Source organism: Bos taurus, chromosome 8, assembly GCF_002263795.3.
Source record: "Bos taurus isolate L1 Dominette 01449 registration number 42190680 breed Hereford chromosome 8, ARS-UCD2.0, whole genome shotgun sequence".
Taxonomy (NCBI): Eukaryota; Metazoa; Chordata; class Mammalia; order Artiodactyla; family Bovidae; genus Bos; species Bos taurus.
The window spans coordinates 69,960,287-69,975,975 of record NC_037335.1 but is presented as its reverse complement, the minus strand read 5'-3'; the positions used below and the strand labels follow the sequence as shown (position 1 = coordinate 69,975,975).

The following is a 15,689-nucleotide window of genomic DNA, read 5'->3' as shown; positions in this document are numbered from 1 at the left end:
TCCCCTGGTCAAGCCCTCCTCCCTACCCTGGGAGGTCAGAATAAGTCAAACATTCCTGGGGGGGTGTGGGTGGGAGAGAGGCTCAAGAGGGAGAAGATACATGTATACTTATAGCTGATTCACAATGACGTACGGCAGAAACAACACAACTTAGGAGACATAAGAGACTCAAGTTTGATCCCTGAATTGTGAATATTTCTGGAGAAGGGAATGGGAACCCACTCCAGTTCTTACCTGGAGAATCCTGTGGACAGAGGAACCTGGCAGACTACAGTCCATCGGGTCACAGAGAGTTGGACACGACTGAAGTGACTTAGCACTTGGCACAATTCATGTTGATATACAGCAGAAAACAACACAATGTTGTAAAGCAATTATCCTCCAATTTAAAAAAAAATTAAATCTTTAAAAAATCATACTTTTCCTTGCTCTAGTTCAAGGGTATCCAACCCCCATTAGGGGGGCCACTAATGGACCACTCAGCAGAAGGTGAGCAGCAGGGAGCAAGCAAGGCTTCATGTGTGACTCTCCATCACCCACATTACCACTGGAACCATCTGCCCCACCCCACCCCCAGCCATCATCATGGAAAAATTGTCTTCCACAAAACCAGGCCCTGGTGCCAAAAATATTGGGGACCGCTATTCTAGTTTACAGGCTTAACTACTCTCCAAGTAGCCCCAGTAACGTTGAAGCCTATGTGAAGGAGGAGAATACCTAGAGGGAAGGCCCTTGGGGCCCCAGAAGTAACCTGTAGCCTCACTGCCTGCTGCTCTCTCTTCTAAGGCAGGGTGTTTCTGGGGGGTAAGGAGACCAACTTGGCCCAGGCCCCCAGGTAACTTAGCAGGAACTAAGGCCCTGAAATCTGACTTTGGAAGACCCAAGGCAAATGAGTTGCTTGCCTGAAACTCAGTCCTCTTCTCGGCCAGGATAGGTTCCCACTGCCTGCACCTTCACCAAGCCCCGCTTTGGTATCACCCAGCCAGCCTGATTTGCCATCAGGATGTAGCTTACACATTGGGTTCTCCCAGAAGCCTTCAGTAAAAACCCATGTGCAGTTTAGGGGGGCCCCTTACAGGCTGCCACAGTGCCTTGTTCTTTCCCATTATACACTATTATTTAGTTGCCTGACTACCTCTCCCTACAGGGGCTTCCCTGGTGGCTCAGATGGTAAAGAATCTGCCTGCAAAGTGGGAGACCCAGGTTTTATCCCTGGGTCAGGAAGATTCCCCAGGAGAAGGGAATGGCTATTCACTCCAGTATTCTTGCTTGGAGAATTCCATGGACAGAGGAGCCTGGCGAACACTTATATCTGCCTAACTGCCAGGTAGGTAGCTCTAGGAGAGCGTAAACACGGGATCTATACTGTTTTTCCATGGCTGTATTCTTGAAGTTAGTGCAGTGCCTGGCACACTGTAGGAGCCCAGTGAATATTTGTTAGATGAATGAGTAGAAAGACTGGGACCATTCACATCATTTGCGTTCTATATTGGAGCCCAGACGGAAGACTGGAAACAACATTTACTCTTAGTCTTCTTCTGTTGAATAAATCCACAGAACATTCCAACCTGAAAAGCACCTATTCTATTTCTATTCACAGTCCTGTGTCATCTTGGAGGAGAGAAAGATCCATTTATTTCTTTGTTTGTAACAGGTAACTATGTACCCAGTAGAAAATTTAAAAGATACAAAAGACCATACAGTGAATATAAGTTCCCGTCCATCACACCCCCTCCTTCATCCTCGTCCTCTCGCCCTCCCCAACCCCGATCCCCAGACAATTAGTTACTGCTACCGTCCCTGAACAAGAAATCTCTTTACAGACTGAAAAACTAAGGCAATCGGCGGTTATGCAACACGTGTAGTCTGTGGAAGAGAATTTTACAAGTCAGTGTTTAAGGAACAAAACGCACCCAGGGGTCCTCAAGCCCCCGCCACAGCCTAAGTCCTCTGGACCCCCTAAGCCAACGCTTGAGAGTCGCGGGCCAGGGCAACACCTCGGAAGCAAGCGGCAGCGGAAGGGTTAACGCGCCGCGCCCCACCCCCACCCCCACCCCCGCCCTCCCGAACGCCTCTTCCGGGCAGAGGGGGCGGGGCTACCGTCACTTCCTGGAGACTGGTTGAATCCGGAAGCGATCTCCCAGGACAGAGTTGCAGCTGAGGACCCCGGTGGCAGGGCAAGGTTCGGGATCATGAGTTGGTGAGTGAGGCCAGGCGGCGAGAACCGCTGGAGCCCCCGGCCCGCAATGCGCTTTGCCCTGCGTCTGTCCGAGTTGTGTCCCTTGGTCCCTGCTGCTCGCGGACCCTTCACCCCAGAGCAGGGCCCGACTGGCTCGGGATCTAGGGTCGTTCAAGGGGCCTTGCTCCGGTGCTTGCCGGCAGGCTTCATCTCTCTGCAGGCCTCACCGGGAAGTGAGGCGTGGGATCCCTTTAGCGTGGGATCTTGACGTTTGTTTCCTGACTTTGTTCCAAGGAGCCGGTACCGTCCGTCTTATCTCGACAACGTGAAGGGAGCGACTCTCCTGTTACCTCCTTTTCTAGATATCCGTTGAGAAATATCTCCTCCTTTCTCCCTTCGTGAGCGTCTCTCCACCGCTGCCAGGTGGCCCTCATTCTGACAATCTGAGCCCAGTTTACGGATCAAACCCCCTTGCTTTCAGAAGAGTAACCTTTGCCCCACTTAGTCTTCAAGAGGCAAACCGTGCTTCTTTTTTGGAAGATGCCAGAATTACACACGCACCCTGTCGGTACAGGACCAGACTAGTTTTCATCGTTTCCAGGGCCATTACCCCCTCATTGCTTTCCCTGTTAGCATAAGTAAGTGTAAATGTTATGGGAAGGAGGGAGTCTCAGAGTAGAGTCACAACTAAAGAGCTGGCAGGTGCGTTGCTATGAAACTGTCTGATACTTGACTGGTGATAAACATTTGATATTGTTCAATGGTTGATTTCTTTTGTAAAACTCAATTTGCTTGAAGGACTTCACCCTCAGGCCCAAGGGCCTACATATTCACAACTCCAAACCTCAGGGCATCCAACCAACACAATAGATGTGCTGATCTGAATGCACTGCTCCCCCCTTCCCCCACCGCCCCCCCACCAGAGATGTACAGGATGAATCAATCCTTTTGGAATCCAAGTTCTGTTAGCATAGGGATCATCTTTGCCACTCTCTTCTCAGAGTCTAGTCTGTTTCTTTACCAAAAATACACGATAGCGAGTTATGAATGAGCAAAGATGGTAGAATATTCTTCAGGAAGGCTCTTGCAGGCTCTCATTTGGCCATCTGTGGAAACTAAGTTCTAGCCACAAGCAGCTGATGTCATTCAGTGTCAAGGACAGATCTCTGGTGTAAAAGTAAGCCATTTCTACCTAACTCCCCTTGCTTCTTAGATGAAGATTGACAAATATAAGACAATCAGCACCAGCACGTGGAGGGCAGCCCGGAGCAGTCCTCTAACAAGCCCCAACAGGAGCTGCTCCTTTTCCCTTCACCTTTGCTCCAGGAGGCCGATAGCGGGCTTGAGCCTTAAAAAGCTAATTTTCCCAGCTTGTTATAACCTAATCAGTGACGGGCAAAGTGGCAATCCTTCAGTTCCACTTCCTAGAGGAATTGCTTCCTTAAAGGGTCAACCAGGGTCCCCTTACTTTGTGAGATAGACGTCTTCTTACCTGCGGCATCTTGAATCTTTGGAGTTCTCTTACCTAATTTCCTCAAAGTGAAAAGCAGACAGTACAGGTGCTTTACATTGCTTAGACTGGCATTTACAGTTCTTAAGAGTGAATCAATCTTTTTTTCACAAATCGGAGGAGCAGAGCAGAGACCACTGAAGCCAAAGGATTCTGTGGGTGATCTGAGATGCATTGTTTCCACCTGTCTCACAGAACCCTTTTTTTCCTAAAAAAAAAACTAGTAGCCTATTTCCTAAAGCCTTTCAGGCTGGAGAGAATTGAAATTGACAAGTAACTGTCCAGCCAAAGCTGAGATTTTTTCCAGTAGAATTAATTTACCAGTACACACACGTCTTGGCTCCTCCTTGGACTGAGGGTCACAACCAAAAGGGTGGCTTTGTCCCTCAAAGCTGAGGTTCCTTTCTCTTCCTCCTTAGAGGGCTTCTACGTCATCTCTTGCGTGGACCCTGACCCTCTCTCCCTGAGAGGGGAACAGCACGGGCGCCTGGGCACACAATCACACTCAGTTCCTGGCTCAATGGCTGGCAAGAGGACCGGGGCTGGATCCTTCTGATTCACTCCTGGAGTGGTTTTCCTGCTCCCAGAATGAATCCATCCATTCATCTGCGACTGGAATTCTCAGTGGGGGAAGAGACCAGAGTGACGTAGAGCCGTCATGGGAGGCTGATGCCCAAGGTCAAGTTCACCAAGCACATAGGATATGCCAGCCATCATTGAATAAGGCCTAGGGGCACGCAGCCCTTAGTCCCCAGAGGGCAACCATTGTTCTGGGCTAGACTGGGCTTTCAAAATGTCACAGTGAGAAATGTCCAATATTGGTGCCCTTTGCACACTGTGGACTTTGCATGAAGAGTGAGAGCCCTTTGTTCTCTGCTTCCTCAGTGCATACAGCCCGCCCACTGCCTGTTTGTTTAGTGGGCCCTTGCTGCCTTCCTGCACCATCCACCAATCTGCCTTTCAGCAAGGTGGCCAAGTGGTGGGCCCTGCTCTGAGGAAGGCATTTGATGTTCACATATCAGATCACAGATCCACCTCTTGGCCCTAAGCCAAGTGCTTCTCTCTTTCCCCTTCTCTTCCCCATCACTCCCTCTCTCCCTGGGTGTGTGTGTGTCTTTATTATGATGTGGAGGAAGAATTAAGTAGTATTAAGGATAGTGGCCTTAATCTTACTCATCTGTCTTCCTTGGAACCATACACCTTGACAATGATGTTAGGCTTCAACGACAAGGAAAAAGGAGCACTGCTGAAGGAAATCGGCCTGTACCTAGAGGCTCAGGAGTTTGACTCAGAAGAAAGGAAATTAAAATCAACACAAATAAACTTGGTAGGAGTTGGCGTGCTGAGTTCAGGCTCTGGTTCCCTCATTCACAGTATGGCCTGGTCAGGCACTTGATCTTTCTCCATCTTGTTTTCTCCAGTGGATACTTTCAACTGACACTTTGTCACCCAGATCTGTTGTGAAAAGAATGGAAACCCTGCAGATCTGATTTTTTGTGTTTGTGATTCTTCTGGGTTTTTCTACCTCTTTCTGCCCCCTTAAACATTGGTATTCCTCAGGGAACATCTTTTTTTCACCCCCTGTTCTCACCCATCATCTTCAGGATAAAGGGTTAACTCTGTGCCATGTCTTATAAGGCCCCCTGGATCTGGCTATCCCCCTTCACTCCTGTGTCCATGGTTTTCCTGGTCTCTTGTGCCCCTGCTCCTTTCTACCCACTGCTCCTGCCCAAAATGCTTTCCTCCCCATGCCCCACCATCCTCCAGGCCCACATCCGCTCATCCTTTGAGTCAGGGCAGGGCTTCCCTGGTGGTCCTGCCTGCCAGTGCAGGGGACATGGATGTGATCCGTGGTCTGGGAAGATCCCACATGCCTCAAGGCAACTAAGCCCGTGTGCCACAGCCACTGAGCCTGCGCACCCAAGAGCCCGTGCTCTGCAACAAGAGAAAGCACCCACATGAGAAGCCTGTGCACCCCAACTAGAGAGTAGCCCCGATGCAACAACAAATGCCAGCCTAGCCAGAAGTAAAAAAAAAAAAAAAAAAAAGTCAGGGCAGGTGTCACCTCCTCTGAGGGTCTTTCCTAAATGGCCCCTGCACACCTTGCCAAGCTGAGTGGGGTGCCCCTCCTCTGGCTCTCATTAGCATCTATACTTGAATTGCTGGCTTTTCAGTCAGCCCACTAGTCGATGAGTTGTTGAAAACAGTTGTCTCTTGGCCACCGTAGTAACCTTAGCACTGTCCCTGGCAATCCGTAAATGTTGACTAAATGTATGAATGAGGACTGTATTCCCATATACTGACTTGCCTTTGCTCAGGAAAAATGTAAGATAAAAATGTGCAAAAGCTACTTTTCAAACTGAAGAGGGTCTAAGTATGCTGTCGTTAACATGAAGAAGTGGCTTCCCAGTCTACTGTCTGTTCTGTCCTTTGCCTTCCCTACCGACCCCCCACCTAAACGCCTTTATTCTCCAGCTCCACAGTGCTTCTCATATAGTTCTCCCACACTCTCCACATATTGTAAACATGTGCCTCTCACATGGTAAAGTCCCTGAGAGCAGGATCTATGGCTTCTCCATCTGTGTGTACACATGGTGTGTGGCACATAGTGGATACCTAATCAGTCATTGTCAAATGAATTGGATGGAATGTGAAGGAAGGACAGTAAACTGCTGGGTCAGAGGGAGACATCCATTCAATGGCAAACATTTTCTTAGGGGAGGCTCTTTTCCCTCTGGCATTACCATTGCTATCTTACATTCATACAGTATTTTTAACTTTGCAAATTATGTTCCCATCCATTATCTGATAGCATCCCTGCGTCTACCCTTTGAGGTTTGCAGTTCAGGTCTGATTATCTCCCTTCAGCAACTTACCTGAATTCATTCACCTCCCAGAACTGGAACTGAAGCCTGAGAATTCCTATGCTTGAAAAGGAACATTAGGAAAGGGGAAGACCATCCCCAAGTTGACTGGATCCCAGAGTCAGCTGATTAACATGAGCAGATTGGTAGTGAATTATAGGAAGTGACCGGTCTTATTCTGGGCCATCATGGTTCCTTCCGACTATGGGGCCTCCCCGCCTGGGGTAGCCTTACCACTCACTTCTGTGACTTTGGACAGGCCAGCCTCTCCCCAAGCTTCTTCCTCCTCTATAAAGAGCCACATGCTCAGTTTTATCTGACTCTTTGCGGCCCCATGGACTGTAGCCTCTGTCCATGGGATTCTCCAGGCCAGAATACTAGAACAGGTTGCTACTTCCTCCTGCTGAGGATCTTCCAGACCCAGGGATCAATCCTTCATCTCCTATGCCTCCTGCATTGGCAGGCGGATTTTTTACCACTAGTGCCACCTGGGAAACCCATAAAGAGCATAGCAATGTCCATTGAGGAGCCCATGGGATTCTGTATTCAACACTGTTTTGTGCACAGATGTAAAACTCTACTTTCCGCCATTTGTAACAAGAGGGGAAGGGACTTTTTCCTGATTTGGGAGCAGTTTGAAAGAGTCAAGCATCTTGAGTCCCACAGCTTCTTAGTCAAAGGCATTTTCTTATATTGAGTTGGCCAAGAAGTTCGTTCAGGTTTTCCCATAACATCTTATGGAAAAACCTGAGCAAACCTTTTGGCCAACTCGATTATTCTACTCTAAGTAAATGTATTAAGGTAGCTTTCAGATTGGCAGTTAAACTATTACAGTTGTCCCAAAACCATTAGTCTGGTGGCTGATCTACTAAATAGAGCCCACTGTAGTTCATTGCACATAGCGCTCAATGAATTTTTGTTGATTTAACATATATCAAGCACTAAACATTGGGGGACATTCCGAAGGCTTTAAGACTCTATCCTTGCCTTCATCTGGTGTATGAAAAGTGCCAGGGGTTCACAGGAATGACAGCGGATCACTAAACGTCCATGTAGCATCATCACGAAAGATGTCAAGCAGAGGATGTGACTGTAACTCAACGTTGACTTAGCAAGCGTGTCCTATTGCAGTGGGGAATGACAGAGAGGGGTGTACAGGTTGGAAAAATGGTGTGAGAAAAGTGCATGGAGATGGAATGCTTCTAGAGTGTTGGGGCGGGCAGTCAGGAGGCCAGCTTGTATTTAATTAATAGTGATTCAGGTAGAAGCTTCGTGGATGAGAGCTGGCACTCTGGTTGGGGCCCTACTGCAAGCACTTGCAGTGCCATGCTGAGGAATTGAAATCAAGCCTAGGCTTTTGAAAATTGCAGGTTTTTGAGCAGGGAAGTGGCAGGGCAAAAGCAATGATTTTTGTCAGGTTAATTTGGCAGTGGTCTGCAGGATAATTCAGAAGCGAAAGAATGGAGATGGGGGCGGGGCAACTTGGACAGTGGCTTCTGAAATTTTTTGACCACAGTTTGCCGTTAGAAATGCCTTTGATGTCAACACACACACACTTGAAATTAGTTTCACATTGGATGTGTGCAATGCACTCAGATATTTTCTATTATGTTCTATTTTGGTTTTTAAAGAAAGACCCACTTCATTGCTTTCATGACTGATTTTGATAGATGTTTACAGTGGAATGACATGCAGTAGTGTAAATGATCAGTGAGTGATGGGTCTTCTACACAGGACCCAGAGTTTATTACAGATATTCCGACTAGAAGCTTCTACCTGTGACTCCAGCCTGGTCAAGATGGTGCTGTTTGTTTATTTGGTTCTTTGTCATAGGTTATAATAAATACAGAAGGGGCGGCTGTAAAGAACACTGGTTGGTTCTATATAAGAATTTATTCCATAGATTTGGAAACTGTCAACCACTTAACAGAAAAGAGAACCAGGTGGACAAAAGCCTCAGCCAAGATTTTCTGTGAATTAATTATCAAAGGAGGACTCCCCTGGTGGTCCAGTGGTTAAGATTTCAGGTTCCAATGCAGGGAGTGCAGGTTCAATCCCTGGTCCAGGAGCTAAGATCCCACAAGCCTCGGGGCCAAAAAAAACCAAAACATAAAACAGAAGCAATATTGTAACAAATTCAATAAAGACTTTAAAAAATGGTCCACATAAAAAAAAATCTAAAAAAAATAATATTCAAGGAGAGATTAAACCAACAGTGAGAAATGAGATGCCATTTCACAGCTACTGGACTGGCAAAAGATTCGGTAAATTTCGTCTAGCAATGCCAGGTGTCTGCGGAAGCAGTGGGAACTGCAGCCACTGCATGGGGTGAGGGCGGGGAGGTTTTGCAGCCCACTGGGAGGTTTTGCAGCTCCTCACGCAGTCAGAGTTGGGCCTACCCCTCACCCAGTTAACCTTTCACACCTGTGCAGCAGGAGACCTGCAGCAGAAATGTCCACTGCTTCATTGTTTGTATTAATAGATGTCCAGACGCTAAAGAATGGGAAAATAAAACATGGTATCGTTACATAGTAAAATAAGCTGTAGTCAAAATGAATGAAGTCATGTGTGTCTCAGAAACATCAAGCTAGACATAAAGTTTCCAAATGGTACATTTAATATTGTACTATTTGTATAAAGTTTGTGTGTGCTAAGTCACTTTAGTCATGTTAGACTCTGCAACCCTGTGGGGAACTGCTTTTTCTCATTTTTTGTGATTACACAACTCTGCCCCATAGAGGAGCTTTTTTACACCAAGCTCCTCTGTCCATGGGATTCTCCAGGCAAGAATACTGGAGTGGGTTGCCATGCCCTCCTCCAGGGGATCTTCCCGACCCAGGGATCGAACCCACGTCTCTTACATCTCCTTCATTGGCAGGCGGGTTCTTTACCACTAGTGCCACCTGGGAAGCCCAGCACATATTTGTATAAAGTTTAGACCTGTAAAACAGTACTGTGTTGTGCTTATGGATTCAAATTTATGAAGTGAAAATATGGGAATAATACACCCTGAATTCAGGGTAGTGGTTGTGTCGAGGATAATGGGGTGGGGAGAAAGAAGTGGGATCAGGTTGGAAAACCCCAGGAGCTTCAGCAGTATCTGTGCTGTTGTATAGATTGAAGGATAAGACCTGAAGCAAGTGTGGCTCAGTGTTAGAGTTTCACGTTGCTCTGTGGTAGATATATGAGTATTATACACGTGCCAAAATTTTCTGTTTCCAATATTTCTGTAACTGTTGTCATGCCTCGCCTGACCAGCATCATGGCTAGGGCTGACCTCATGGCGAAAGAATCATTGCCTCCTGTGATCAAAAGCTGGGGATGACCGAGGGAGGGGGGCCTACAGGTGGATGTCCATCCCAGCCTTCCTCTCACTTCTCAGGACCAGACCTTCAACAGAGAAGAGGAAATGACAGAGTAAAAGCGCTTTTAAGATTCCTGGTTGGTGAAGTACAGAAGTGAGAATGAGATCAGAGCTAGTGCCTCAGCTTGTCTGGTGCTTCTCAGAGTCTCTGCATCTCAGCCTCCGTGAACCCATCAGAGTGGAGGTCAGGCCAAAGAAGACTTATCTCTGGCTTGTCCAGTAAGCAGGACAAACATTGTAACTTCAAGTCCCTTATGGTCCCCTTTTATAAAATGGGAAAACCATTTTTTAAAAATGTCTGTCAAATAATTAGGAGTTTTTTAAAGAGAGGCAAAAAAAAAAAAAAAGTCCAAGCCACCTCTCTGAATTGCCTTCCTTACTTTCTTTTCTTGATCTTTGGATGTTCCAAAAGTCTCCGGACTTCTGTCACAAATCCTTTTACTGCTCAGGAGGAAGTCACCACTCAATTGTAAGCAAATATATCAACTTGATCCTGGTAGTGGCGATTATGTTGTGGGACTGCTGCGTGCTCCCCAAACAGAAAACAACCATTTCGGGTCTCCTGACGTACTTGACCTCTGTTTAACTCTGTGCAAGTCCCCCATCTAGGCCTCAGTTTGATTAGCATCGTCAGGATACCACCACTCTCATCTTTATGACAGACAGATACGGGCTGCTTATTATAGGTTGGGAACTATTGTAAAGAGTAAACTAATTTAGCTTTCACAGCCACCCTATACAATAGCTATATTATGACCCTATTTTATAGACAGGGAAACTGAGACACAGAAAAATTAAGTCACCTGTCAAGTCTCACAGCTGGCAGTTGGCAAAGCCAGATCTTGAACCCAGGCAGCCTGGATCCAGAGTCTATCCCCTCACACAGTGCGCTGTCTCTTGAGTGAAATACGGGAGGGCAGCACTTTGAATGAACTGACGTAGCGGAAGCAGCAAGCACAGAAACTGGCAATAGTAGATGCTCAGTAAATGGCCTCTTTATTGGATGAACTTACTCTACACTCTGTGATTCATTCTGCCTTTCCTTTCAGAGGTCAGCCCCAGGAGCGTGGGGAAGGAGGGATCACAGCTGAGCTGGGCGATTGTACTGGTCCAAGCTGCTGAATCGGCCAAGTCACAGAGTCATGCCTTTTATTTTTAAACACACACACACCTCCTCGGTCCAGTGGCAAGTGAGGGTGGTGTCCTCTGTGCTCTGGTTTGGGATCCGGCTAATTTAGGGGAAGGACTGAGGTGGGGCTGGAGAGGCTGTGGTCGTAGGCACTGGAAACTGGTCGTTCATAGCTCAGGCCATTGGTCTTTCTGATGGGATCTCTCCCGTCCTTGCTCCAGCTGAACTTTCCTTGGCCCCAGGCATCGTGGCCAGCTGGCCCTTCAGAGAAGATGGCATCCCTTGAGCAGCTGCTCCTCCGGAGCCAGCTGACTCCCTGTAAGCCCTGCCCTGGCCCGGCCTGCTGTTTCCTCTCTCTCATGGTCAAGGTGGTGGTAGCCTTGGTGGGGGCCTCAGACCAGAGCCAGCAGCGACCCGAGAATAGAGTGACAGAAGGCTGGGGGAGGAGGGGCTTGTCCTTCCAGCCTGCAGAAGCTGCTGCCTTTCGCCCACCTTCCTGCTCTTGCCGAGACGGTGACTCAGGCCCAGACCACTCCCTGGGGAGCCAGGATTTCAGCCACTATCAACTGCCTCCTACTCTCTGCTCAGCCCTCCCTCTCCCCACCACCCCGAACTCTGATCTTTGCTCAGCTGGAGATATCTGGAAGATGGCGGGGTGGGGGTAGACTGAATCATTCCAGGGTTCTCTCCACCCTCGGCGGGGGCCTAGGCCCATTCAGGCTCCATAGAAACAAATCCAGGAGGCCCAGTGAAGGCCAGGGAGGAGGACGTAGGTTTTAGCTTCTTTCAGCTCTTCTTCGTGATAGACTGGAGGACTCTCCAAAGAAGGCAGGGCTTGAGAGAGGTGCTGGGGTGACCAGGGGGATCCCCACGCAGCTGCCATCTGGGGCTGCCTCTTAGTCTCTGCCTCTGCTGTGGAGGGGGTGGGGAAACAAAAGATTGAGAAACCCAGCAAATTGAAAAGGCACAAGAGCCGGTTTTGTAAATAGACATTACACAAGAGCAGGAGTTTTTTGGGAAAGGTTTTACTGAGACAGAATTAGCCAACTGGCATCCTGCTGCTAATAGAGATATTTACTGTTTGAAAAGTATATTTGTAGCTTTGGAGAACATCCTGTTGACTTTTCTTTATTGTGAAAGAAAATAGAACCCTTTCCCCCCTCTTCCCCTTTCCCTCTGTACACATAAAACTTTTTTTCTTTTTTTTTTTTTGAGGTGGGGCTGGTTGGGGGTTGGAGAAGGGCAGGGCTGAGAGAAATATTTTCTCCATTTTGTTCCTGAGACCAAAATATTTCTTCCCCTGCCCTCTGATGCTCATATTTATGGAATGGCAAGGAGAACCAAGTAAGGAAGCCCACTCCCTGGGTCGGGAGCTCACAGCCTTTCTGATAGCTCCCAGAGTTTAGAGGTTCTCTGGGGAGCTAGCCCTGTCTCCTCTCTGGACCTCTGCTGACACCACTCCTCCCCCCCTACCCCCGCCGATTCCAAGGGGAGGGCTGTGAGGACGAGGAGGAGAACAGAAGTCTGGAAGCCCAGTGAGCCCCTCATCCCAGAGCCCCAGCAATGCCAGGGCAGCAGTGCTCTCAGGAGATGCTGCCTTGCCGTCGCTCTAGCTGCTGCTTCTGAGGATGTCCTGTGGGGGCCTTGAACCATAGGATGAAATCCAGAGGTCAAGGAGACGAAGAGGCAGAGGAGTCAGTTGACTTAAGGTTGCTTTGCTCTCTCTCCACCCTTTACCACTTCAGCAGCAGAGAATCTGATCCCTCCATCAGACCACCTGCCCAAGTTCTCTGGCTCTCTCTCTGGCAGAGCAGAGCACTTTTGCCCTTTGGCAGCCTGAGAAGAAACCCAGGAGACTCTTCTCCTTTCACATTTCCTCTCAGGCTCTTGAAAATGTGTTCCCTTGACCCACATGCTGCTAACTTGCCCAGGCTTCACTGCCAGTGCCAAAGGTCAGCTCTGTTCTCTCGATCTCCATTGAATGTACTTTGCCTTGGCCCCGGCTGGTGCTTGTGGCTGGTGATGCCTTTTAGGTTTTTATTATAACCAGATAAGGATTGGGAGACCAAGGACAATGATACTACCTTTCTTTGTTCTGTATATAGCCTGATCTAAGAGTAGCTTTTTTCAGGAGCCCTAAATTAGAGTGTGGTATTTGATAGGGCCCTGAGGGCAATGGTCTCATTTTACTCATTCATTTAATCATTCATTCCCTGCTTACTATGTGTATGAAACCAGACTATAAGCTCCATGAAATCATAGAATGAGTCTGCCTTGTTCATCCTGAGATCCCTAATCCTCACATAGTACTAGGCATGAAGGATACCCTTAATACATAGTCACCGGCTGTTCATTCAGTAAAAGGTTGAAAATAGCACTGTGCCGAGTCCAGCACTTGCAGGAGATGCACAGAAGCATAACATTGAGTCCCTACCCTTGAGGTGCTTATGTGTTGTAATGAGAAAACAAGATGTGTACACGTCAGAGTTAATTAACCTGTACTTTTTACCAAATAGAGCTTACTTCGGTAATAAAAGGATGGCTTGTTCTGGGGACATGCATTCACACAGTTCATCACAGCACAAGGTCATAGGCGAACCAACAGGTCAATTAATGCATGCTGAAAAGGCATTGATATAATTCAGAAGTCCAGTCTTTATATCTTTCAGTAAACTGGAAACAGAAAAATATTTCCTTACTATTATTGGGTTGGCCAAAATGTTCTTTTAGGCTTTTCTACTATCATACAGAAAAAACCTAAGTGAACTTTTTGGCCAACCCAATGGGAGGCTTCTTGGCTGAAACCAGGAGCCTTCTTCTTGTTCTACAGCAGAAGATTAAACTCAGAGATTCTTACTAAAGTCAGAAGCATCATTTTCTGCAATTTCTAGCCAATGCCATAATACAAGACAATAAATAGATACTAAATATTGGGGAAGAGGAGGAAAATCTTACAGTTATTTTTAAATGATATGACTATTTGGAAAACCTAGTTCTTTTTTTCTTGCCAGCCAAATTTCTTGGGCTATTAAGACTAGGTTAAATATATAGGTGTGGTGACTGGTTGTGGGGTAAATATTTAACACCCCATAGCTTTCCTGTGTACCAGGAAGATGAAGTGAAAAAGAGGATCCATTCGTAGCATAACCAAAATATAAAATTCCATGGAGTGCACCTAAGACATGTAGGGCAAAAAATTTCACCAGTAGGTGTTACTTTGGGATGTTAATATTTAACAAAATAAATGTAGCAGACCTATATGAAAAAACTCTTAAGGCCAAAGAAAGTGATAAAAAGACTTGAATGACTGGAAAGAAATGTTTTGGCCCTAAACGAGCAAACCTAATATTGATAAAGATGTTAGTTCTTCATAAGTTAATTTATAAATATAATGTATTTTCACTTCATGGCAAATAGATGGGGAAACAGTAGAAACAGTGACAGACTTTATTTTTGGGGGCTCCAAAATCACTGCAGATGGTGACTGTAGCCATGAAATTAAAAGACGCTTGCCCCTTGGAAGAAAAGTTATAACCAATCTAGACAGCATATTAAAAAGCAGAGACATTACTCTGCCAACAGTGGTCCATCTAGTCAAAGCTATGGTTTTTCCATTAGTCATGTATGGATGGATGTGAGAGCTGGACTAAAGAAAGCTGAGTGCCAAAGCATTGATGCTTTTGAACTGTGGTGTTGGAGAAGACTTAAGAGTCCCTTGGACTGCAAGAACATCCAACCAGTCCATCCTAAAGGAAATCAGTCCTGAATATTCATTGGAAGGACCGATGCCACTCCAATACTTTGGCCACCTGATGTGAAGAACTGACTCATTTGAAAAGACCCTGATGCTGGGAAGGATTGAAGGCAGGAGGAGAAGGGGACGACAGAGGATGAGATGGTTGGATGGCATCACTGACTCAGTGGACATGAGTTTGAGTAAACTCCAGGAATTGGTGATAGACAGGGAGGCCTGAGGTTGCAAAGAGTCAGACACGACTGAGCAACTGAACTGAACTGAATATATTTTCAGTAATAAATATCCTGATTTAAAAGGGAGGATACAGCACATGATTTTGAATTTCATCTTAAATCTGAAAACAAAACAAAGTTAAAGTAGCCAAGAAATTACCTAAAAAAGAAATGTAATGAGAAGGATTTGCTTACTAGATATTGAATTGTTATAAACCTAAATAATTAAATCTGTGTTGTTCGAAAGAGAGTGGACCTACTTGTGGTATAGAGTGGAAATGTTTAACACTAATAAAATGATTTTTCAGAGATAGATTAATTTTGGGGGGTGGGGGGAACTTCCCTGGTGGTCCAGTGGTTAAGACTTTGCCTTCCAATGCAGGGGGTGCAGGTTCAATCCCTGGTTGGGGAGCTATGATCCCACATGCCTCATGGCCAACGTAAAACAGAAACAATATTGTAACAAATTCAATAAAGACTTTAAAAATGGTCATTTAAAACAAAAATCTTTAAAAATATATTTTTTAAAGATTATTTTTTTTAATCACATTAAAGCAGCTGGCTAACCATACACTCAAACTCTACATGGAGTAAAGATTTGAATATAAAAAACAAACCACTAAAATTCATTTGGAAATGCAAGGAACACAGAATAGCCAAAACAGTCTTAGCAA

The 15,689-nt window shown here is 46.4% G+C and overlaps 1 protein-coding gene across 3 annotated transcripts in view; it reads left to right on the top strand.

Annotated features, from left to right (window-relative positions):
• Positions 1-2,111: 2,111 nt before the first annotated feature.
• Positions 2,112-15,689, top strand: part of BIN3 (bridging integrator 3) — a 50,562-nt gene continuing 36,984 nt past the window's right edge. For 2 of the 3 annotated variants that reach the window (XM_010808016.4, XM_010808017.4), the window contains exon 1: positions 2,123-2,200. In XM_010808016.4, coding sequence (XP_010806318.1) covers positions 2,193-2,200 — 8 coding nt within the window. In that variant the 5' untranslated portion in view covers positions 2,123-2,192. 3 annotated transcript variants of the gene reach the window in all.